We start from the raw sequence: 25706 nt of genomic DNA on the forward strand, positions 1-25706 counted from the left end.
AATATACTGTCTACTGTGCCTCTTTTCATGAATAGCTATTGATAGTTTTAGCCATACTTGCATCTTCAAAGTAAGTGAGACTAAGTACAGAAGTTCCCATCCTTGGCTATTAACTGAATTTCATTCACCCGCATTTGGTTTATGGCATAGATTACTCACCATAGATTTTAAAGTCCACAACTCCTCACTTAAGAACGGGAAGGTATGAGATGTCAGGATGTTTCAGGAAACAAGTGTGCCATCTGCAAGAAGAAAATTAGAGCTCCCAGGAGAGATGAGCCCTGCTTTCAAGTTATGAAGGATTTTTGGATGAAACATCTGCAGAGATCCTCAGACTCACTGGGTAAGCTGGAGGGACAGCTCTAGGAATAACTGGAAATGGATGATGCCACCTTTCTTAGTGTATGGCATGGGGAAAATGGTACTATCCTTACTGTGCTACCGTTCCTAAGGCCATGCCTTGTGCATGTACCCTTCATAGTTGACAGTCACTGGATTATGGGATTTAACATGAAGATAAACTTCAAAAACTAGTTTATGATTGTGTAAAGATTAGAATTTCTGTTTTCTTAGTACATTGAATAAAAATACAACTACACATTTTTTCCTCAAAATATTTTAAAAAGTGTAATAACTTACTTTGGAAAACATTAATAAGATAGTTTCAGTAATTTGGCTTCCTTTGAGCTAGTCTAGAAGAGGTCCTCTTGGTTAAAAAGCTATAAATATTAAAGATATAAAGTTAAGAATGTTACACACTTTGGGTTAAATCACTAAAATAATACAAATAGAATGTATTTCTTTCAAGCCAGATGAAAAATGTTTAAAACTCAATCCAACAGAAGACAGGAAGGAGAAAAATGAAAAATATGGTAAAAGAAAACCCATAATAAGACGTAGAAATAAGTATAATTACAAATATTTTAGAATTGTAATAAATATCACAGGATGAATCTTCTTTCAAAAGACAGCAATGTTCATGCTTGAATTAAAAAGTTAGCTATATGTAGTTAAAAAGTATATACTTAGAAAATGAGACATGAAGAAACACTAGGCGTATAAATAAACCAAAAGAAAAGCTGGTACTGTAATATTAATAGTAGATAGTCTATATAGAGAGGGAAAACCATTATTAAAGATAGAGTGAGACTTAATATAAAGGAATAATGCACCAACAGGATATAACAATTAGGAACTTGTATGATCTAACAACATAGTCTCAAAAGGTAAAAGGATAAAATTGAAAATAACAAATGTTAAAGTCTGCAAAAAAATGAAATCACCATTCATGAGTTCAGAGAGATTAGGCAATGAGAAAGTAAAAATTTAAACTAGACATTAGTACTTCAGTCTTTAATGTTCACTACCAAGTGTATCATTACTGCTAAGTGTAGAAAAAAATAAAAATTTTATAGCAGGTAAGGTTTTATGACTCTAAAACTTTGACCATTTCCATATACGCCTCTGTGAAAATATCTTGCTTTTTAAATAGAAATGTTAGCAAATATACCTGTTCAGTAAGTCCTCTCTTTGGATTTAAGGGGAGAATCCCATGGTCATAATTTTGCCACATTTTTTCATTGTTAGTTCACAGTAACAAACAAAGGTGAAGGGAGAGAACCAGTGGTTCTATGTTCCTTGATTGTGTTCTCTCATTTTTTTTCCCCATCAACTCTGAAGTATTTTTCTTTCTCTGTTTAGTTGGGGCACAGAGAGATTAAGTAATTTGGCTAGGTTATAGCTTGTAAAACAGAAGAGCCTGGACTCAGATTTGTCTTGATGCCAGAGCTGCAGCACCAACACCACAACCAACACAATCATAGAGTATACTAAGGGCATTGTATTGTGGGAAAGAGGAAGTAGTATAATCAGAGCCAAAGATCTGAGGATGAAAAGTCTCAATAAGAACCCTTAATTGAAATAAAGCAATGAGTGTTTCAAGATGAGGAATTATTCTTGATAGCTAGATTATGAAATCGATGAGTGCCAACACAGAAACTTAGGAAAAATACTCACCTTTATCATGAAATATATTTCTCTCTTGCTTTCATCATGAAGTATGATGTATTTCTCTCTTGCTTTCGATAGTTTCCTTTATATCCTAAGCCTGCTTATGTGTGCTGGTGTAAAATTGTTAAATATTTCAATAACTATAGGTCTCTTTTTCTTTTCCTTAAGATTATTTTGTTATTTTCAGAACACTGTTCCAAATTCTTGAATCCAACAGTTCTCTAAATAAAAGTATGCTGTCATAAATTTATGAATCTAAGTATTTTGAAATACCATTTTACTAATACTATAAATACACATTTATCTCTAAACATGAAAACATGCCAATATTCAAAAGTTTTATTTGAATTGACTATTATAGTAACCAAGCCAGAGAATTTTATTAGAGCTTACAAACACCGAAACTTTTTCATTTCATACATACAGTTTTAAAACAAGTGACTTATGAAAAGACTCATCTATTTACTAACAGTTTAAGTTCTATGAATTTACTGAACATTTATTACTGTATTCTTAGGTCCTTTCCTAATAAGCCTGCAGAAACCAGATTAAATGCCCTTTGACTCAGTTATTACCAAAGCAAATACCACCTGTTAGCTAAAATGCTACATATTGAATAATTCCTGGTAAATTATTTCATAGAACATGAAGACATGTTCTAACTTCCCTAATTAGAGATTTTATTATGAACTGCACAAAATGTCATATTTTACATTTTTAATGAAACATAGCTATTATCTTGGACATAGGCTACACCCTTGAAGAAGTGTGATGAAACTTATTTTTATATGGATCTTTAAGCTATCATTTAAATTTTAGTTTTATAAAAATGTATAAAAAAGTATTAAAGTCCTTGCTAACTTGGAAGCCAAGAACACCTACATCTTTATTCTATGTTTTAAATAATTTCTTCAGAGCTATGTTTAAATTCAAGTTACAAAGTCCAAGTTAGCAAGGCATGATGGGTACTTTTTTTTCAGTATTTTTTGCATGGTAGATTATGACTTGTTAATACAATCAGACTGGTGTATTATAAAAAGTATATAGCATTTATAATAAACTCTTAAAAATATATATATAGAATTTTTTAGGTTGTCTTTGAAAGTCACTTACTGAAGCAATTTATAAAGGCTTTCATTAAGCAAAGAATCTTCAGTCCTGAATTTACTGCATTAACTTTTTATATTTAAATTTCTGTAAAACTTATTTTATGGAAACTCCCTACATTTTTTAAAAAGCAAACATTTTATTCCTGAGTTCAGTTTCATTTTATAACTCATCACTGGAATGTAATTAAATAAATCAAGTAACAATGTGTAAGAAGCCTATTTTGGTATTAGAGAAGAAAAATGTAAGCACTGAGATGAATTATTGAAAATATGTATGGTTCATTGCATGAAAACTGATGGTTGGATTTCCACACCATTTAAAATATGGAAGGAGTATTTTTTGCTGAATATAAAGGAAAAAAATTTAACGTTCATTGTGACATTGTGTGACCTAGCATTAAAAAATAATTTGTTAGTTAATAATCCTCAAACTAGAAATATTTTTTATTTAAATGTTGCCCACATAAAAATCAGCCTCTAGGAGGTAGTTAATTTATAGCAAATTTTAAATAAAACATTTTTGTTTTATTGTAACTGATGTCATAAAATTAGTTTTCTATCCTAAGGAGACTATATAGGACTTCTTCCTTTTTCCATAATCTATGGAGACCATCTAAAAGTAGGGCTATCCATTCTGGAGCACAAAAGCCAATATAAATGTATAACTAACTATGTGTAGCTAAGTGTAAAAATTAGAAAATCAACCTGATCTCAGAAAAGCAAAGGAAAAACTGCTTAACATCAAGAGTAGTGAGAAGGGGACTAGCCAAGGTCAACCAAGTTATCAAAACCCATCATTAGTAAGTCTGTAGAGGTAGATGTTTTAAATACTCATAAGTGAAGGTAGATTATGTTTGATCTCAAGAGTTTTAAACAAGTCATTCTCTAAAGATAGACACATAGGGCACAGGCATAAAAATCTAACTGGTAAAACATTGTTGCTGAATTTATTTTCATTTTTCCTTTGGCATAGACATTTAGGATATTATATGTGTTATTTTAATTGAAAGCTATTCTCATAAACAGTTGGATATAGCCTGAATAAAATAATCCTAAGTTTAACTTTAATAGTCAGCATTTAGATAGTACAGAAAAAAATTTACTTGTATTGGTATCTTTTAAAAATAATTTGCACAATAGGTCAGATAATAAGGATTTTAGAAAGTTTATGTGTTGCTAAAAATATTTAAGTGTATATACTGTATATAGTTTGCTTGCTTTGGTACCAAAGTTAGACATGTTAAAAACAAAGATCCTAAATATGATTATCAAGAAACACATTGAAAGTATTAAAACCATCTCAAATTGTTGATGTATACTTTAAAATTATTATCCTTTAGATGTTTTTCTCTAAAACAGCAAAGGAAAAAAAATACACTTTTTTGGTAATACTTTTTGTGTTAAGTATTTCCTTTATATAGTATCATTGGTCATTTCAGAACTGTATGAGACTAAGGATGAAAGTTTATAGTCTCTATATCTTTGTCCATTTTGATATCCTGATTTGTAGCAAAAAGGACCTTGATAGTTAAAAGCTAAAACATTTATCTCTTTAAGGTATTAAATTTGTTTTTGCTATTATTGGTATCTTACATTCTCTGTAAAATAAGAGCCAAATATCACAGTTGAAACATAACAGCGTTTTGGGTTTTTTTTTTTTTGTTGTTTATATTAATGACTTTCATACCATCTCCATTTTTCTGTAATTTATATCTGGAGAGAAAAATGAAGTAATATTAATATAATCTTTATGGAATTGAATGAATGCTCTGTGAAAGTATATCAGTACGTTTTGGTAAGGAGTACAATTGCCTAAAATAAATTAGCTAAGAAAAATACTTCAAATAGAAATCTTTCTTTGAAGGAAAATGCAATTACTCTTGGACTCTTGAAATTTACGAAAGTTTTAGAACAAAAATGCCTTGGTATATACTGAATAAGCCCTGAATAACAAATATAGGATTAAAATGAAAATGCCAGACAAGTGGCGTATTAAATAGAATATTTCATGATATTTTTGACTAGGGCTCTAATTAGAGAATACTGGACCTTAACACATAGCATGTTACTTTCAGAATAAAGGTAGCAAAATAAAATATTCTTATTAGATGGAGTGGACTTAGGATGTGCCAGAATAATTAATATGACCATGCTATTACATTTTATCTTCCACCTAAATATTTTAGCATAGAAACATTTTGACAATATACTCAAAAAGTAGATACATCAGTGGATAATTATTATCCTTTATGAGGCAAGATAAAAAATTAAGTTATAATGCGTTATCTTTCTAACATTGTAAGAAGGTTTTAATATATAATATTATATATATAATAATAATATATATAATTCTTACTCTTTTCCAACAGAAGTGCAAAACTAGCTTTAGTTTTTATAGTATACATGAAATTAAAAAGTGAAAAAATAAGACTTTTCTACTATGTGCAATCAAATTTCAATAAATGCTAGAATAAATTTACATGTAGTCAATTTAAGTGTTGCTTATTTATATAACTTTTAATTGTTTTATTATCAATCCGGTTTTGTATATAAGGAATATAATGTTTTTACAGAAGAAAGTTGGGATATATATTAAACAGCATTTAAAGAAAAGTTGGCATGGCCATTTTTTAATTTTAAAAAGTTCTACCTAGTGCTCCATTTTTTAATTATAAAAAACTTTCAATTCTGAAAGAGCAGACAGTCATAGCTTCTTTGTATTTAAAAGATGAAATATAATGTTATGGGTTAAGTTTTATTCAAAGTTAACGTTTTGAAAGCCTAGAAACCTCACAAACTAAGACGTGAATGAAAGATAAAAAGGAATTATGATAGTGTCACAGTGTTAAAGGAAGAAATATGTATTGAATCTGACATGATATATGCAGTGAATACTTACATACTTGCTAAGATGCTATAAGAACCCTTATACTTTTGGTATGAATGACAAAGAGGGCCAGAAATAGAGGTATCTTTATATTTAAGAATAGTGTCTACTCTGGTCATAGTAACTGGTATAAAATAAATGGTCATAATATGACAGATTTCCAGATATTATATATATATATAAATTATCTTTTACATATATTAATATCTGTCAACATTTCTCCTGTAAATCTAGAGTTTGAACTGTTTTATAAAAATATTTAATGTAAGTGAAATATACACAAACCTAAATACAGCAAAGTCAAAATGATGTAGAAGCTAGAATCTTCTACATACATTATCTCTGTAGCAAGAAGTGTTTTTTTGAATTTGCCATATTTCAGTAAATGGCCTGTTGCTATGTATATTCTGTATATGCTATGGTTATGTCTACAAATATGAAACATTTGGAATAAATCTGAAAAATCCAAACACCAAAAATGTTTTTAAGTGCTTATATAGACATTATCATGTTGATAAGATAGCCAGATGATGACCAAATTTTCAGACTTTCTCAAAATACTTGTTTTATAGATACAACCTTTGTTCTCTTTGTTACAAATTATAAGTCTAGTTACTTAAATGTGTGTGAATTAATAAAGGAAACCATGATTTTATCCTGCACCTCCAATGTTCTGGCTACTAAGGTTTCTTTAATGCCCTTAAAAAAGCAAAAACATTTTATGTTAGGCACATCCAAACCCCTCATATTGGTTACCAGACCACACATGGGGCTAGTTGTTTTCTATTATTCGATAAAATAGTTATCTAAGACTCTACTTAACAGAATCAGTAGAGGAAGGTGGAGTAAGAATTGAATCCTCTGCTCTGAAATTGGATGAAATTGTGGGCTTCAGTAATATCGAGGTTGCAAACCTACAGATGAAGGTTGAGAAAAGCTTCTCACAGAATGTACCTTGGTTCCTATTAAGAGATTTAAAGAAAATTAGGGTTTTAATGCATTTTAAATGGCTCTTAATTTATAATTACTTAAGGGAAAAATTAAAAAAATAGTATTAACTGGGCCTGGATTCTGAGGAGAGGTGTGCCTTAAGAAATTCCCACTATAAAGAGTGGGCTACCTTAAAACCTGCTGGGGGACCAAGCTGTATCCTAGGGCTTTAACAAAAACTCACTACAAAGGATCTGAGAACGGCCATATCTAATGGTATTTCTAAATTATTAGGTTATACTTCCTTTGTGTCACCCTGAACTTTGGTAAAGATACGCTTCAAAGGAAGATTTATATACTTAGTTATATATAAATTAGATCCTATGGTTGAGAAAGCAACTACCCAGAGAAAATCAGGGAATTATTAATAAACTTTCATATTACTAGAGTAACATTTTATCCTGTTAAGTAAAACATCCAATGAACAGAATGTGTTCCAACAAATTTTTTTATTTGATCCACCACTGAACATAGTGATTGTTAGAAGATACTGCTTTGGTCAAGATAGTTGAGAATAGGAAAATTTCAGCTAAGGTGTTTTTATAATGAGTAAATGCCTACTTTAGAGCATCAGTGTTCAGCCAAATACTTTTGCCTAAAAATCTCATCATTTGTACTGCTTTAAATTATCTGTGTTTGAATGTTGTGATTCAAGAGGAATGCATGCATCAAGCCTGAGTTTATCTAATGAAGCTGATTAAAACTTCAGAAATAGCATGAAGGCTAAGTCAGTTGCCCAGCCTGAATCTGACAACAGAAATTTAATGTCAAGTGTTCAAGTACTTCTTCTAAAAACTTAAATAGCAACTTATATATAGTTAGGGGAAATGAACTGAAGCTTCTAATATAAAAGGTAAATTTCTCCAAAGAGGCATAGTTGATTATATATTCTGCTTTCTGTGATTTGGGCACAGATGCCACTCTACTGACCTAGCAAGACTCTGAGCATGTCTACTAACAATGTAACAACTTGCAATGTAACTTGTAACAACTATAAGAATAGGTCAATTATCAGGAGTAAGTCATAAAAACAATAGATAATTTTATGGTGTATCAAACCTAAATGCTTCTAGGGTTAAAATGTTTTTAAATTGTAGGGTTACACTTCAGGATAATTTGTGAAGGTTTAAAATAGTCTAACCAGAAAAGAAACATTTATAAAGTATTATAAGTTAAAGATAGTTACCAAAAACAGTGTTTGAGAAACTCACTCCAATGAGGACATGCTGTACCTAACCTTAGGCACTGTTTAAATTTTTGAGCTAAGGAAACTTTAGTAGGCAATTAGGATAATGATCCCTTTATCTTAGAATCACACATTTTATCAGTATAAAGAGTGGCATGAGTTTGGCCCTTGTATTAAGATGTAAAAAAAGAAAACTAGTCCTTTCTCAAAATGGCAAACAATACATGGAGGGTCTATACAAAGACTGATAAATGTCTACATTGCAGTTATTAGCAAGAAGAATGGAAAGGAAGAAAAGCAACCAAAGGCTTATTTGTTTTTGTTGGTGGACTTTATGCTTCCAAAAACTCGTGGAAATACCCACATTCCCAAAATATAGAGTAGATGGCACCACTTATAGGTATCTTTAGCTATCAGAGGGATTAAAATTTTCAGAGGTAACTTAAAAGGTCCTTCTTCTCACCTTGTGTTCCTTCTTATATTTCCCAGAATGCTGAATTGCACAGCACTTTTAAAGAACATTTTGATTAACAATCTAAAAAATAAAATTATAGGGCAATTCTGTTTTCCACTGTTTTTGGTTAGGGAACTGTTCATACTTCAGTTACTGGCTAAAATCATGAGTAAACAGTTTCATGTTTATCATAATTTGTTTATTTTAGAATTGAAATATTTTCTGATTCTGAATCCCAGATGCTTAAGGGATTAGAATAGACATTTTGATCTAAGACTTAATTTGTGTAAGATTTAATTTTAGTGATTGAACAAAAGATGGTCCATAACTCTTGGACTGGGCAAAAATTATTTCTAAAAAGTATTGTGTTCTCTAAGGATCCTCCCCTCTCAGCTCCTCTAGTCCCCAGAAATCATTTGCCTCCTTACTGGTGAAGTTTATTAGTAATCAAAAGTCTGGGTTCTGCCACTTAATAGTAATGTCATTTGGGGCAATTCTCTTACTCTAAGCCTCACTTCTTTTATAAAAGTTGCCTGATTATTTCTCAGATATATTGAGTGGACAAAATGAGATAATATACATGAAGTCTTTGTAAATTATAAAGTGCTATAAAAATAAGGGGTTATTCTTGCTTTGGAATAATAAGGTAAGCAAAAATACAATGTAAGCAAGATTTTATAGCAAATTATCAACAGAGTTAATATAATTTTTATAAGGAATATTATCATGGACTTTAATCTTCAATGACTAAACCAAAGCTTTTCTTGATAACTACCTAGTTATTATATAGCAAATTTAGTTATAAGGTTAAGTTACCAATATTTTAAGATTGATATCTTGAATATTTTCCACAGTTGTAGACTTTGTAGTTTTCAAGTTAGTATGATTCTATGATTTAGTGTTTATAACATAGGGAAATAGGCTTATACCTAAACATAATTCAATTTATATAGCTGTATCAATGGTTAAACCAGAAATCATAAAGCTTCAAGGGCTAAAGTAATAGAGGAATTCAGGCCTATCCCTTGAGGCTTAAACCCTTTCAAACTATACTTTTTGATCCCAGTTTAATGTTACATTCATTTTGTAGTATATTAATAGTGTTACCAACATTCCAGTTTCCCTGGGACATTCTAGGTTTATGCCTACTATATTATTAGAATTTTATTTTTGAAAAATAGTCTTTGAATAGAATGATTTTATAGATATATTAATATGATCAACTTCTTTATTGGTTAATAAGTATATTTCAAAAAATTGTATCATTTTAATTACTTTTGGTATCCCCTTTCACTCTCAAATGTCCTGATTTAATGATGAATATATCATTTCTGCATATAGTAAGAACTTGGAGCAGAGATTAGCAAAGTCGAGAACGACTTCTACAAAGAAAAGTGAAAGCAGAACTTCATATGATTGAGAAAACATCAGAGGACCTTGTCCATAGGTAAACAGCTTTGATTTCTATAAAGGTAATCAAATCAAGCCTGTCTGCTGCTCATCAGTGAAGTTGGGAGTGAGATTCAAGAGGAGATAAGTGCTGGAGAACAAGGACCCCTAATTCTGAATCCATATAATCATATTTCAGAGGTTAAAGCTAATATTCATATTAGAACTTGGCAAATCTCTGAGTATATAATTATTTCTGAGAAAAAATGTAGTGACGTTCTTACACATGACTCTATTCAGATAGACCCTAATTAAGGTTTGTCTTATTATAATAGAATGAATTGTACTTTTATTAATAGAGTCAAGATTCTTTTGAAACTTCATGACCTGAGATTAAATCATGTCAGTGAAAACTATATTGTTGGTTACCTTTACCTACAGAGTGTGAATATGTTTAGTTTGAAGGATATTTAATAAAGAAAGACCAAGTGAATGATTTATTTGAAGAAATGATCTTTAGAATAAATTTTGGATATTTTCCCAAATAATTTATCATTTAAAAGAAAATAAAACTAAGTTCTTTGTATTGGATTTACAACATTTAAGCAAAGGTGACAATGATTTAGAAAATAATTTTCAAGAAGCAAGTGAATGATTAAATGAGTTGTATAGTGTTAGGTTTATATCATAAATCGGAATCTTCAAAAGAAGTTTTTAACTTCAAAAACAAATCTAAAGTGCAATACAGAATGTCGGTATTCCATTATTATCTAGGGTTGCACCTACGAAATCCTTTCAGGAAACAGGATAGCCTTTTTGAAATTAAGAATAAGACACAGATGTACAAAAAGATGTGTGTTAACTAACATATTCTCTATAGTTGCATCTGCTCTTTAGGAGTTAGACACAGAGGTAACTCTGCCTGATCATTATCTTTTAAAATTTCCTTTTTATATATTTATAATATATAAAGCAAAATAAATTGAAGATCAAAAGGATATAACATTCCACATTAAGCAAAAGCTATCTTGGTTCTCTCTTTTTTCATACTTCCAAAATGCTCACTCTGTTATTAGAAACCATTGTGAGAAAAATAGAACTTTAAGAGTACCAATAAGCTCAGAAATGAAAGAAGGAGAGAAGCTGTGAAAACCAAGAATGACACTCTTAAGCATGAATTAGCTGCTTTTAAGCTGGATTCCTTAAGTCAAAACATCTTTCCCCATATTGCCTGATTTTTTTCTTTTATGTTAGATTATACTGTTAGAAATTCTACAAATTGGATTGTTTGGTTTCATTGGAATTCTCTTTAATCCTATTCTTAGTCAAGTTGAAGCAAGGAAAGAGCCTTGTTTTCTCTCTTGCTTTTATTTCCAAAATCTAGAATTCAAGTTAGTATTATTAGATTATATATTTAGCCCAGTGTAGATATCTTTTGTAGGAATATCCTGTGAATTTCAACATCATTAAATATGGTTGGAATGGGCAAAACTCTTCCAAAATTAAGTATACTTGATTGCATTTCTTTTCTTTCAGTTTAGAGCCACATTTGAAAATGAAACCAGAGATGACTGCATAAATAATGACTACACAGTAAATATCCTTAAGCCCTATCATTTTAAATCCAAGAAAGTTAATTGAATTGGGTAGATAAGAAAAGAATCAGGGCCTCTAAAAATTTGGAGAAATTCTATCCAAAATAGGAAATAGAGGTACCTCAGAATGCTAATAGCCAGAATGGGGAAAAACCAGGAGGGAGGTCTTTCTCATTGTTAGTGCACTCAGCTGTTGGTTTTTTTTTAATTGATTCAAACAACAGGGATATAGTACTTGGAAAACAAGTTGGAAAGTAGACATTCAGATGAATAGACAGGGAATTCTTTCCGGATTGAAGGAGGACAACTGGTAGGCTTAGGGAATTCATGGGACATGAAGAGTACAGTTTGATTTTTAGCTTGGAATTTTCCAAAGGGAAAACTTCTTAAAATAGTGAAACCTATCAAAGATCATGCCAGAAGAAAATAAATGCTAAAAGCTTTGAGACATTTATTTTGAAGGCTTTAGGCTTTAGAGCAGAAACTTGACTCCCTTATAAAACAAAATAACAACACAAAAAATTACCATCTTCTCAAAAGTGTTACTTTCCCCACAAAAGAAAAATTCTCAGAGATGTATTTATCTTTTCTACTCCATGAAGGAAGAAACGAAGAAAAAAGTAAGAGTCTAATCAAAGGACATTCTTATTAAAAATTCTCTTTTCAGGCCTACTGGAATCTTGTAGGTATATCCCAAATAAGTGTGAAGATCTAGGGCTTCCCAAATTTTCTCTGATGAGAAACAAAAACCAGTAAGTAAGAGGGTTGAAGTGAGGAAAAAACTCAGCAGGGAAGGAAGGGGAGGGATTTAGTTCCTAGGTATAGGGAGGCAGCTTCTCATATCCCTGTTTTCCAAAGGAAAGAAGTACACCAAGACGTTTATGACATCTTTAGAGAAATACTAAATGATATTTACTCACGGGTACATACCTTGACAGAAACACAAAACTGATGTTAACATATACTAGCTTCACTAAGAAAATTATGTACCAAAATATTAGTAAATAATCAAGTATTGGCTTGTTTTAACTAAGAAATACGTATCAAATGAGGAAAACTGACAAAGCAGTAGATGGAAAAATTTTTAATTAACATGTCTTAAAAATAAGTCATTTGTCAATATAGTATCATTCACTAGCTTAGATAAAATATTTCAATGACTATTCAGCCTGTTACTGTGTATATCTTTACTTCAATGCAGTCAGGCTTGGTATTATATTAGTTGATACTATTTTAAGCAGCATACCTAAAAAGAATGGTAAAACTGGAAAACCTTAATCTGTTAATTCACTAATTTAAAATCGATGCCTGCTATTTATCCTGACAGGTCAGAAAGTAGGTATCAAGATAACCAGTATATAGAAAACTGAAGAAGGATTATTATCAGGTGGAAAGGACAAAAATGACAATGTGAAAACTAGTCTTGAATGGCGCTTGATTTCTGAGAGGAATCATGAGAATGCAGGAAATATTAGCAACTTTATGCAATACATAAAAGCAAAGAGACAGAAACACATATAGCAGGTCCAACAAACAGCAATAACTGAAGCTGTAATCAGAGAGTGGTACTCAACCTGGAAGGACAGAGCTGATAGCATATTTTTAGGAATTTATGCATAGGAATGGAAACACTGAATAGAGTTGAAAGAAATAGCACCGATTAAGACTATTACACCCACGCTTTGGAAAATTTTGCTCCTTTCCCCAGAAGTCTATAGAGATTTCAGAATACATTTTAGTCAAAGTATAGGCCTACGGGGTCAACAATTTATTATCATAACAATAGGGAATGTTAAAGCATGATATCAAAGTTGGATTGGATGTCCCTGTAAAGTCTTTTCTAGTACTTTGATTCTGTATTTTAATACTGTCCAAACACTATTTCTGGGAAGGATATAAAATTTTTTGTGTATATGACCCCAATTCATTATTTTAGTTAAATATAGCATAAATCCATGAAACACTCCTACATCTGGGAGTTAGGTATAAATTTGTTTGAAAATACTGTACTGCCATTTTTGGCAGAAATTTATAAAGCAGTATTATAAACTAAATCATACCTCTTTTTCTAAGCCATCCTTCTGAAATCAGCTGACAGGAAAGGAAGTTAGAGTATTAATTTTCCAAGATCCTTTATCTTTTGACAAGCTACCATCTTTCTGATTGTATTAGAGATTTTGGGAAAACACGTTGCAAAGTTATTACTTTGTGATTGGTACATGTATTTATATTATCTATTTTACTCTAACACAGTGAATTTCAGATGTCGTCAGACTGACCTTTCAAAATGGGAACTAAGTAAATAAAAACTTCTCAAATTTATGTATAGAAGATATACTACAGAAAAGAGAAAAATTAAAATGGGCTTTACTTAGTTATATAAGGAGAATTTTTACCCTCCCATTCTGTTTGTAGAAGTAACATGTTTGGTCTATCAAACCAGGCCATAAAGAAAGCTGATGATGTTTTCTATATATACAGGTTGACAATAAATTCTGCAGGTTTAATTAGCTCCTCAAAATAAAGCTAAAGTCTAAGAAAGTGTATAATGTATGAATTATATATATGCATATGTATATAATGTGTATGTATATAATTTATATATGTGTATAGAAATAGTAGATGTGTGTACGTACATAATCTATACAGCTCTGTGGAAGAAACATACTTGGGTATCAATTATTATCAAAATTTCTTACCCAATAATACATCATTAACTTTTATTAACAGTGCAGGATTTGTTTAGCATCATGTTTAACATTTTGAAAATCAAAACATTTAACTTTTTTTGTTCTCAAGGATAGTGCTATTAAAAGATCTTTAACATCAGTGGTTAATAATGTTTACTTACAGAACAAAAACTTTTGATATTTCATTGTGCGACTTTAAAAGTTTATTAATATTTAATAAGTCTATTTATATTTCTAAAAACAGAATAATTAATGTGCATGGGATACTTGTATGCTAGTATATAATCATATAGTCCTACTGTTCTCATGAAACCACCTGGCTGGCAAACATATTCATTATGGTTTCAAAGAAACACCCTATTTGGCTCACCAGGAAAATCTTTGGGATCTAAGTCCTATCATTTCTGCTTCTGCTGTTGAACATGTATACATTTGGGGATGGAAAAGGGGAGAGGAGAGAGATTTATTAAGGCAATGCCAATATTTGTGGATTTTCCTCTTCTGTCCTAAAATTAGGAAGTTGGTAAAAGAAAAGGCAAGTGAATGTAAAATGGATTTTTTATACTATTACAGAAATTTTAGTGATTAAAAACACTTAAGCTTTGTTCAGTAACTTTTGAACAATTTTATAAGAATTTTATAAGAATCAGAATTTAAAGTTTTCCTTTGGTGTAAGAAATAGTTTTGCTTTTTTATGAAAATAATTGTCTTTTTAAATAATAATATCTGTAATTGAATATACTGGTAACATATAAGAAGAAAAGTTCAAAAGATTAAAGCATTCAAAGAATGCCAAAATATAGTGGAATATCAGTCAGCGTTATGGGATCATGTCAGAGGTGAGCCCTTCTTTTATCAAAACAATTCTATTAGGTAATCCATATTATATAAATTTTGGTACCAAATGGCTTATATTATAGGAAGGCTGCAGCATTATCACAAATATGAGAGAAAAAGTTTAATACAGTCAAATTAATCACATGAAAAGGTAAGAACACTGATCATGTTGAATTTTTTCTAATATTTGGAAAATGTTATAAAAAAGTATAAATATTACTCAAATTTTGAAAACCATGGCAGAAGCAAAGTTAAATAAGGAGTAGCAGTAACAAATAAATAAAAACTTAGACAAAAGCATATTAAATGACAAAATAGCAAGTAGTGGAAATGAATCATTAAGATCAAATGTACTTCTACTAAAAGGCATGAAAGTATTAAAAATTCTATTAGAAAGGACTCATCCTAAATATTAAAATAAATAGCAAAGACTATTAAACATTACTTCTAAAAGACTGAAAGAAAGAAATAACACAAAGCAGAGAAAATGAAAGACACCTCACTATTCCCAATGTGGTTATTATTTATGGAATGGTAAAACATGTTGTAGAAAATGTCACTACAGTTAGATTAACACATAAACCAACATGCCACAACTACCTAAATAGTTTTGTAAAACAGCTGAAAAAGCAAATTTCATCAAATTTAGACAGCTTATAATGGAATAAATAAGTATGGCGAGGTATTAACTAACCCTAAGTATCACAACGGGCAGCTTCTAGCCGGTTCGTTGAAGCTGGATCTCGGCCACACAAGGATCATTGGACAAGAAATCAGTTGAGCTGGACTAGAGCTGCCCAATTGTCTTAATAATGAATGCTCCACACTGTCTGTTAAGTAAAGAGAAAGAAAATACAGATCAGAAAGTCTGAACAGCAAAGAAAAAGATCATTAGGGTAGATGAATGTAGGACATCAATGAACATTTACTCAATACTTGCAGAAAGTGTACTAATTATATTAGAGTGTTAAGAAGTGAGAGACTAGAGATGAGGAGGGCTCCAGAACTACTACCTGCTCTCTCAGAGCTTACAATCTATTTTAGACAATCTCTAATTTAGTGTCACAGTACAATGCTTAGTATATAAAAATGAGGAACAGGTCAACACAGAAACAAGTGAGTTAAAACATTCCTTCTATTTCTGAAAACATTATTAGGTGCGTTTTAAAAACATGCTTTTAAAAGGGGAATTTGGCAGAAGGCTGTGTAGAAAGTTGTTCGAAACCCAAAGGGTACCCTTGAATTTGGCAATGGTAGGATAGCCATATAATAGAGTAATTCCATATACTTGTGTCATCCTGAGATTTTTTTTGTGTGTTAAGATTAGTTTGGGGCAAAGAAACACCTAGTTGCTACTATCCTTTTGGCACTTTGTTGGTCAGCTCCTAATTTAGGTAACCAAGCTGTCCCATGACATATTTTTAAATTTTAGATAGGCTCAAAATTTTCCATATTTGTTCCAGTATCTCTAGAGCAGTATTGTCTGATAGAACTTGTTCATGGGAAAGTTCTCTGTCTACACTGTCAAGTATGGTAGCCACTAGCTACATGGAGCTATTTAGCATTTAAAATGTGGCTAGTTGCAGTTGAGGAACTGAATTTTAAATTTCATTTAATTTTAATTAATTTAAAATTGAAATTAGCCTTGTGTGGCTAGTGGTTACTATATTGGGGACAGACTCTAGGGGTTCAAACTCATCTGGTTTGCTAAACTCTATAGACTGACCTGAATTTCTCTGGTTTGTTCAATACTGTCCAATACCACTCAGTATTGTTCATTGCTTTATTCTCAGTATCTGGAATACTGGCTAGCACATGGAGGTGGTCAATAAATATCAGGTAAATGAATGAAATTTGTGGTAATATATAGCTATTCAAGCCTGGTCAACTACTCACAGCTTATTGGCAATATGCTCTGGTACTCTCAGGAAAAATAGAGAAGTGAAGCTGAACTGTTCTATGTAAGTGGAATTGCTTGAAGACTTCATATGTCTAGGGGGAACAGGAGCAGCTTCAATATAGCTCAAAGAAAAGAACTAGAAATAGTTGTATATGAGTAATTTAGGTTGATAAGTATGGGAATACTGAAGGGAGAATATAATATTTAATGGTAAGGAATTTAGAAAGGATGTGGATAACAGTTGATGAGAGTGATTAAGAGGAAAAAAACTACTTCAGATTAAAAAACCTAAATTCAGATTGTATACATGACTGAAGGATGGAAACTGAATATAGAGAAGTCTTTTATTTTTTTTTAAGATTTTATTTATTTATTTGACACAGAGAGACACAGCGAGAGAGGGAACACAAGAAGGGGGAGGGCAGAGGGAGAACTAGGCTCCCCGCTGAGCAGGGAGCCCGATGCAGAGCTCGATGCAGAGCTCGATCCCAGGACCCTGGGACCATGACCTGAGCTGAAGGCAGACGCTTAACGACTGAGCCACCCAGGCGCCCCTGAATATAGAGAGGTCTTGAAGAAATAGTAATCTGGTTATGCAATAATAGAGCTTAACAAAGGGATTTGGTAATGGAAAAACAAATATTTTTATAAAGTTAGCTGAAAAGGGGACATAATATAAATAGACCATGTAGCATCAAGAGGTCAGAAAAATCACTGGTGTTGTTTTGATTTTTAGGAGAGAAGAAAGATGAGCAAACTAACATTAAGAGGTATGGATTCTGAAAATAAAATGTAAAAAATTGTGTATTCGTGATTTTGAGTTAGAGGAAAACACTCATTCAGGTGTTTTTTGTTTTTTAGGGTTAAATTAGAAAGAGAATCAGAGCACTAAGGTCAGAGTCACTATTAAACACTATTAAAGTACAGAAGAAAACAGGAAAACTCCCTTATAAGACAGTTTACAGGGCAAAGCGAATAGTGCCATGATTAGTAGTTGGTAAAAGAAGAAATATATTTTTGAAAGAGATACTGAAAACTCAAACTGAATGTAAGGAAAGAGAACCACATCTGAGAATTAATAAAATTTGAACATATGCTGTTGACAGTATTAAATTTAGGAGAATCTAAGAGGATAAGAACTAGGATAAGACCCTTGGAATTTGGCTGAGTCATTAAATCTTGGCAATAAGTCTTACATGAGTTGTTTGAATAGATCTCAGTACTGAAGGAACAATAATTTCATATGGAATGGAAAAGACACCCCTATACTCTTCCTTCTTGCCTTTCCAAAACAGATAAATTTAAAATATCTTTAGTGAAATATGTAATACAAAATCCTCCTGCTTATTATCATATATCCTTAAAGTAGGGGATGATGGTATCCAAAAAGTTTCCAATTCTGTAAGCAATTAAAATTTGATAAGTTGACTCTTGTGAAAAAGAAGATGCTCATCCAAGTAATCTGTGTGCTAAGGGGAAAGAAAGAAGATTGAGCAAAATGAGAAAAAATGTCCAGTCAGAGGGAATGACAGACTCAGAATGCAAGGGAATTAAGTGCTCAAACTCAGAATGGAAATATGTAACTGGGTATGCAAATAAAATATGCTACACAATGAGATAGCTTTTCCCCCATAAAAGAAGCATTACATTGACTTAGAATACTGTATCAACTATATCTACCTTTGCAGTGTCATTAATATATACCTCAAATTATCTTTATCCACCCTTAACCCACATTGATTAATAACTATTTTGGCTGGTAAGAACTTATGACAAATGTAAATATTATAGTCCAGAGGCCCAGGGTCAAATAGTTCATGTTAGGTTAAAAATAGATTAAAAAGAAATAATTAGGGGTGCCTGGGTGGCTCAGTCGGTTAAGTGGCAGCCTTCAGCTCAGGTCATGATCCCAGGGTCCTGGGATTGAGCCCCACGTTGGGCTCCCTGCTCAGCAGAGAGCCTGCTTCTCCCTCTCCCTCTGTCTGCCTCTCTGCCTACTTATGCTCTCTATCAAATAAATAAAATCTTTAAAAAAGTAAAAAGAAATAATTAAAAATAGAAACATAAGCAAAGCATTTGTACTGTATTTCACATTAAATTTTATAAGGATGCATGATCTCAGCAATGGGCTAACCCAAGAGTTGTGAAATTATGAACTTCAGGCCAAGTCTGGCCCATCTTTTGTTTTTGTAAATAAAGTTTTACTGGCACACAGTCAACTCATTGTTTATATTTTATCTGTGGTCATTTTCATGCTGCAAGTATCAAATAGTTGAGATAGAGACTGTGTAGCCTCAAAGCTAAAAATATTTACTATTGGGCCCTTTATATAAAGTGTGTTGACTCCTGCTTTAACCTGTTCAGGCTGCAAAGAAATTTTCAGGCCAAGTACTTCTGAATATCTATGAAAGAAAACCTTAATAAGATGCCTTAAATTTAAAGAGTGTATATACTCCATATTGTGGAAATAAATTATCACCAACCTCAAATATATTGGATTCACCTTGATTAAATGAAAGTCAAAATCAGACATTACAAGTTTAATAGAAATCTTGAGAGAAACTCAGAAGCTATTGAAACTAATGTTTTTGAGACTACAAAGAACAGGACTAACTAGGTACATGTTTAGATATATAAGATTAGTGAGTATCTATGCACTAGTTACCATAATGTTTAAGTTAAATCTATATTTATTCTGTTTTTTTTTAAAGATTTTATTTATTTATTTGAGAGAGAGAGAGAATGAGAGATAGAGAGCACGAGAGGGAAGAGGGTCCAAGGGAGAAGCCGACTCCCTGCTGAGCAGGGAGCCCGATGTGGGACTCGATCCTGGGACTCCAGGATTATGACCTGAGCCAAAGGCAGTTGCTTAACCAACTGAGCCACCCAGGTGCCCTATACTTATTCTGTTTTACCATCAGAAACTGAGTTTCCTGTCTTTACAAAAGCACAAAGAACTATCTTGTAATATTGAAGTTTGTTTCTAATACTTCCAAGGCCTTGACTTTTTAACACTGGGACTATTAGTGTTTTTTAAATAGAAAATTACATTCATTATATTTGTTGTGGTTAAGGTGTGTTTATTTAATGTGGTAAACTGTATTTGCAATGTCTGGTTGGTATTATTCCTTATCAGCCTGCTTTCTATGTCATTCCTTATCTAGTTTGAATAGTCTCAACCAGTATGGAAGACTTAAAAGCTCTTAGAATTAGGAACATGCGGCTAGAGACATTCCTCCTTGCAAAAATTTATGTTACAAGTGAAATAAAGTGACTAACACAGAGGCAAACTTTTTTTAAAATTTTTGTTTCTTCTTTCTATATATTACAGGTACAACATAGGTTTTCATAAATAGTTGCAAGAAGTTAACTGTTTTTGTGTATGTGTGCAATGGACTCCTTTGGCAGTATATTGAGGTATATGGACCCCTTCTCAGAACCAGGTTTTTAAATGTAAAATATGTAGGATTATAAAGTTATATTGTAATACATTTTTATCCACAGCCTCTTTGGGGGGGTGGTCTTTGGACTAAATTAACTTTAAAACTCAATGCAGAATCTTAGTAACTCTTTTCCTTGAACTCTAAATGTAAATAATTAGAACCATGGTTATTTTATAATACCATTAAGAAATCAGTATGTAACATTTTTTGCTACAAAGGTACTCATGACAGCATATAGACCCCATCTCTTGGACACAATCATCATTAACATTTTGAGTATAAAAAGTGACATAATATTCAGTTTGGTTATCTTAATGAATCTCAGATGGAATTTTAACATTTCAGGAAAACCAAATGCAACAAGATTCAGGTATGTATATTTAAGAGCAGCAACATGATTCTGAACTTAATTAGTGTAATTCCCTAATTCTTTTAGAGAATCTGATTGAGCTGGGATATACTATCCCTTAAAATGTATTAAGAAGATAAAAAGAATAGTGATATGAATTGCCATTTGTGTGGAAAACAAAAACTTCCAACAATTATACATTATAATGAGTAAATATATAATATGTATATTATATATAATGCACATTACCTTTTAAAGAAAGATGTAAGTACAAAGAAAAGATTGTCATAATTATGACAGTATAATAATGAACTGATAGGAAACAATTATTGACAATATTTCAATGTTTATTTTTCATGTGGGGCACATCCACAACTAATTATACTACTGAATATAGGAAATCAGTAATTAAAATATGGATTAGAACCTGAGTACCTTAATAATTTAAAAAAACAGGCTTAATTTTTTAGAACAGTTTTAAGTTCATAGCAAAAACTGGTCAGAAAAGTACAGAATTCCCGGGGCGCCTGGGTGGCTCAGTCGTTAAGCGTCTGCCTTCAGCTCAGGTCATGATCCCAGAGTCCTGGGATCGAGCCCTGCATCGGGCTCTCCACTCTGCGGTAGGCCTGCTTCACCCTCTCCCACTCTCCCTGCTTGTGTTCCCTCTCTCGCTGTGCTGTGTCTCTCTCTCTGTCAAATAAATAAATTAAAAAAAAAAAAATCTAAAAAAAAAAAAAAAGAAAAGTACAGAGTTCCCATAGACTCCCTAACCCCATACATGGGAACCTCCTCCACTAACATCTGGCAGTCAGAATGGTACATTTGTTACAACTGATGAACCTACATTGACACATCATTATTACCCAAAGTCCATAGTTCACAGTAGGGTTCACTCTTGGTGTTATACATTCTATGGGTTTGGACAAATGTATAATGATACTATCATATAGAATAGTTTCACTGACCTAAAAATTCTCTGTGCTCTATTCACCTCTCCCTCCCTCATCCCCTAACAACCACTCACTTTTTAACTGTTTCCATAGTTTTACCTTTTTCAAAATGTCATATAGTTGAAATCATATAGTATGTAGTGCTTTCAGACTGGCTTCTTTCAATAATATATATTTAAGTTTCCTCTAAGTCTTTTATGGCTTTATAGCTCATTTCTTTTTATTGCTAAATAATATTCCATTGTTTGGATATTACCACAATTTATCCATTCACCTACTGAAGGGCATCTTAGTTGCTTCCAAGTTTTGACAGTTGTGAATAAAGTGGTTATAAATATCTGTATGCAGGTTTTTGTGTGGACATACGTTTTATTTTTTTTTAAGATTTTATTTATTTGACAGAGTGAGCGAGAGCACAAGCAGGCAGAACAGTGGGCAGAGGCAGAGGGAGAAGCAGGCTCCCCGCTGAGCAGGGATCCTGACGTGGGGCTCGATCCCAGGACCCTGAGATCTGAAGGCAGACACTTAACCGACTGAGCCACCCAGGTGCCCCATGGACATAAATTTTCAACTCATTTGGGTGAATATCTGAGAGTGTGGTTAGATTCTATGTTAAGAGTATGGTTAGTTTCATAGTGAACTGTCAAACTATCTTCCAACTGGTTGTACCATTTCTACCGGCAATGAATGAGAGTTCCTGTTGCTCCACATCCCTGTCAGCATTGGTATTGTCAATGCTTTGTATTTTCGACATTGTAATATATGTGTGTAGTGGTATCTCATTTTAATTTGCAATTCCCTATTCACACACGATGTTAAATATCTTTTTATATGCTTATTTGCCATTGGTGTATCTTCTTTGGTGAGGTGTCTGTTAAGGCCTTCCCCCTGTTTTTTAATCAGTTTGTTCATTTTCTTATTGTTCAGCTTTAAGAATTCTCTGTATATTTTGGATAACATTTATCAGATATGTTTTTGTTTTCTCTCAATCTATGGCTTGTCTTTTCATTTTCTTGGCATTCTCTTTCACGGAGCTGAAGTTTTTAATTTTAATGAAGCCTAACTTACCAGTTATTTCTCTCATGAATCATGCCTTCAGTGTTGTATCTAAAAAGTCATTGTCAAACTCATGGTCATTTAGATTTTCTCCTATGTTATCTTCTAGGAGTTTTACAGTTTTGTGTTTTACATTTAGATCTGTCATCAACTTTGAATTAATTTTTGTGAGAATTGTAACATCTGTGTCTAGATTCACTTTTTTTGTACGTGGATATCTGGTTGTTCCAGTATTATTTGTTGAAAAGATTATCTTTTCTCCATTGTGCTGCATTTGCTCCTCTGTCAAAGATTAGTTGAATATATATGGGTCTATTTCTGGGCTCTCTATTCTGTTACATTGATTTGTCTCTTCTTTTACTAATACCACAGTCTTGATTACTATAGCTTTATAGTGTCATGAAGTTGAGTAGTATTAGTCCTCTGACTTCTTTTCCTTTAATATTGTGTTGGCTATTCTGGGTCTATTGTCTTTCCATATAAACTTTAAAATCAGTTTGTCAATATCCACAAAATAACTTGCTGAGATTTTGACTGGGGTTGTGTTGAACCTGTAGATAAAGTTGGAAAGAACTGACATCTTGACAATATGGTGTCTTCCTATCCATGCACATGGAATATCTCTCCATTTATTTAGTTCTTTGATTTCATTCATCAGAGTTTTGTAATTTTTCTCATCTAGATCTTGTACATATTTTGTTAGATTTACACTTAAGGATTTCATTTTTTTATTCATTGCTGGTGAGCAGAAAAGCAGTTGACTTTTGCGTATTAACCCTGTATCCTACAGCCTTGTTATAATTGCTTATTACTTCCAGGAGTTTTTTGGTCGGTTCTTCTGGATTTTCTACATAGATGATCATGTCATCTGCAAACAAAGGCAGTTTTATTTCTTCCTTCCCAATCTATATACTTTTGTTTCCTTTTCTTGTCTTTCCTCATTAGCCAGGACTTCCAGGACAATGTTAAAATGAAGAAATGAAGTGAGACATCCTTGCCTTATTCCCCATTAATAATTTTACTACACTTAAAAATACAGAAGTGGTACCTTCGAGTCCACTAAATGTTCACACATGAAAAATTTTTAATGTAACATTACAGGTAACTGTTAAAGTTAGGAAAAAATTATGGGCTCAGGGCATGGACAGAGCTGAATATAAAACTGAGGGTGAAATCTTACTAATTATATTTACAGCACTTCAAATATTATTTTTCAAATGTAATGTTCAATAAATGCTTGATAAATTGAACTACTGAGAATGAGTTGTTACTTAAGACTTGTCATATGGTAGAGTCCATATGACATGTCTATGCAAGGGGCAACTTATTTATGTGATTTATTAATTAACTTATGGCCCATAATTTATTTAGATTCTGTCAGATTTGACAGAACATATTAATATGTGTCAGAAAGAGTAATGAATAATTTTAAAAAAATATTTTATTTATTTATTTAATCAACAGAGAGAGAGAGACAGCAAGAGAGGAAACACAAGCAGGGGGAGCGGGAGAGGGAGAAGCAGGTTTCCCGCTGAGCAGGGAGCCCGATGCGGGGCTCGATCCTAGGACCCTGGGATCACGACCTGAGCCAAAGGCAGTGACTTAACCAACTGAGATACCCAGGAGCCCCAGTAATGAATAATTTTAACCCATAATTAAAGTTTTTTATTTTTGATGTAGTTTCAATTTAATCTTCCAATTAAATCTTTGTCAGATTAGAAGGATAAACTGATTTGATTTTGACTCCCTCCTTCTAAAAAGAAACTTTCTTTTTTTTTTTTTTAAAGATTTTATTTATTTGAGAAAGAGAGAATGAGAGATAGAGAGCACGAGAGGGAAGAGGGTCAGAGGGAGAAGCAGACTCCCTGCTGAGCAGGGAGCCCAATGTGGGACTCGATCCCGGGACTCCAGGATCATGACCTGAGCCGAAGGCAGTCGCTTAACCAACTGAGCCACCCAGGCGCCCTAAAAAGAAACTTTCTTAAAGAGCATTCAAGAAAGGGAAAAAAATACCAAAAGTCAAGATAGAAAGTGAAAATAAAGGAGTTGAGGTAAACTCCAAGTAGTATAAGCATTATGAAATGATGTAAAATGTTATATATGAAAAAGACAAAATTGACAGTATAAGACAGAAAATATATCCTATAAATATTTTTCAAGTAAAAATTGTTTTGGCTAATTTTTAAAGTTGAGAGAGGAGGGTCTTAAATAAACCTTGGTTAAAATTTCCTGAATGATATAAAGGTCTCTTCCTTAAAGGTTTACAAGACGAAATAGGAGGCTTTTTCACCCTTGCAATGAAGAGCTAATAGAGTTTAGATTAAGCACATTTCACTGCAGAAAGAATGAAGAAAGATAAGGTGTTTTGCAATGTACAAATACTTTAAAATCTGTCACTGTCACTAATGTATTCATTCTGAAGTTTTAAAGATAAGCAACAGATACGTGCTCTGAAACAACACTGTTTCATGAAAGGTGTAACTAAAGTCTGAAGTAATTTATTTTAACTGATTTAGTTGTGTGGAGAAAACTAACTCAAACTGGTAGAATCTTAAATCTGAATGATGGAAAAGTAAGCAAAAATAATGGCTTTGGTAATACATATAGAAGACATTTCTAAGTGGACCACTAATGTACAGCATGGTGACTAAAATTAATAATACTGTATTGCATATTTGAAAGTTGCTCAGAGAGATCTTAAAAGTTCTTATCATAAGAAAAAAATTGTAAGCATGTGAGGTTTTGGATGTTAACTAGACTTACTGTGATGATCATTTCATAATATATACATATGTTGTACACCTGAAACTAGTATGTTATATGTCAATTATAGTTCACTGCTATTTCTCTCACATATTACT

The 25706-nt window shown here is 32.1% G+C and overlaps 2 protein-coding genes across 6 annotated transcripts in view; one reads left to right on the top strand and one right to left on the bottom strand.

Annotated features, from left to right (window-relative positions):
* MARS2 (methionyl-tRNA synthetase 2, mitochondrial) overlaps window positions 1–25706 on the top strand; it is a 70291-nt gene that overhangs the window by 6308 nt on the left and 38277 nt on the right. Inside the window, exons 2-5 of one of the 3 annotated variants that reach the window (XM_027588579.2) lie at window positions 9978–10083; window positions 11562–11618; window positions 17784–17817; window positions 20379–20432. The exons of 1 other annotated variant lie outside the window; for it this stretch is intronic. The gene's annotated coding sequence lies outside the window, so the exon portion shown is untranslated. Of the gene's footprint in view, window positions 1–150; window positions 5885–9977; window positions 10084–11561; window positions 11619–17783; window positions 17818–20378; window positions 20433–25706 lie in introns of those variants that run through there. One more of the 3 variants, XM_027588578.2, reaches the window with a different exon arrangement.
* The window catches only part of BOLL (boule homolog, RNA binding protein), a 53794-nt gene continuing 34114 nt past the window's right edge, over window positions 6027–25706 (bottom strand). For 2 of the 3 annotated variants that reach the window (XR_003519012.2, XR_003519011.2), the window contains 2 exons: window positions 15842–15977; window positions 6027–6968 (listed from right to left, as the gene is read on the bottom strand). Coding sequence is in view for 1 of the 3 variants with exons in the window: in XM_027588584.2 (XP_027444385.1) it covers window positions 15954–15977 (24 nt within the window). In the remaining 2 variants the exon portion in view is untranslated. Of the gene's footprint in view, window positions 6969–14249; window positions 15978–25706 lie in introns of those variants that run through there. The other variant, XM_027588584.2, reaches the window with a different exon arrangement.

The sequence above is a fragment of the Zalophus californianus genome, chromosome 3, assembly GCF_009762305.2.
Source record: "Zalophus californianus isolate mZalCal1 chromosome 3, mZalCal1.pri.v2, whole genome shotgun sequence".
Taxonomy (NCBI): Eukaryota; Metazoa; Chordata; class Mammalia; order Carnivora; family Otariidae; genus Zalophus; species Zalophus californianus.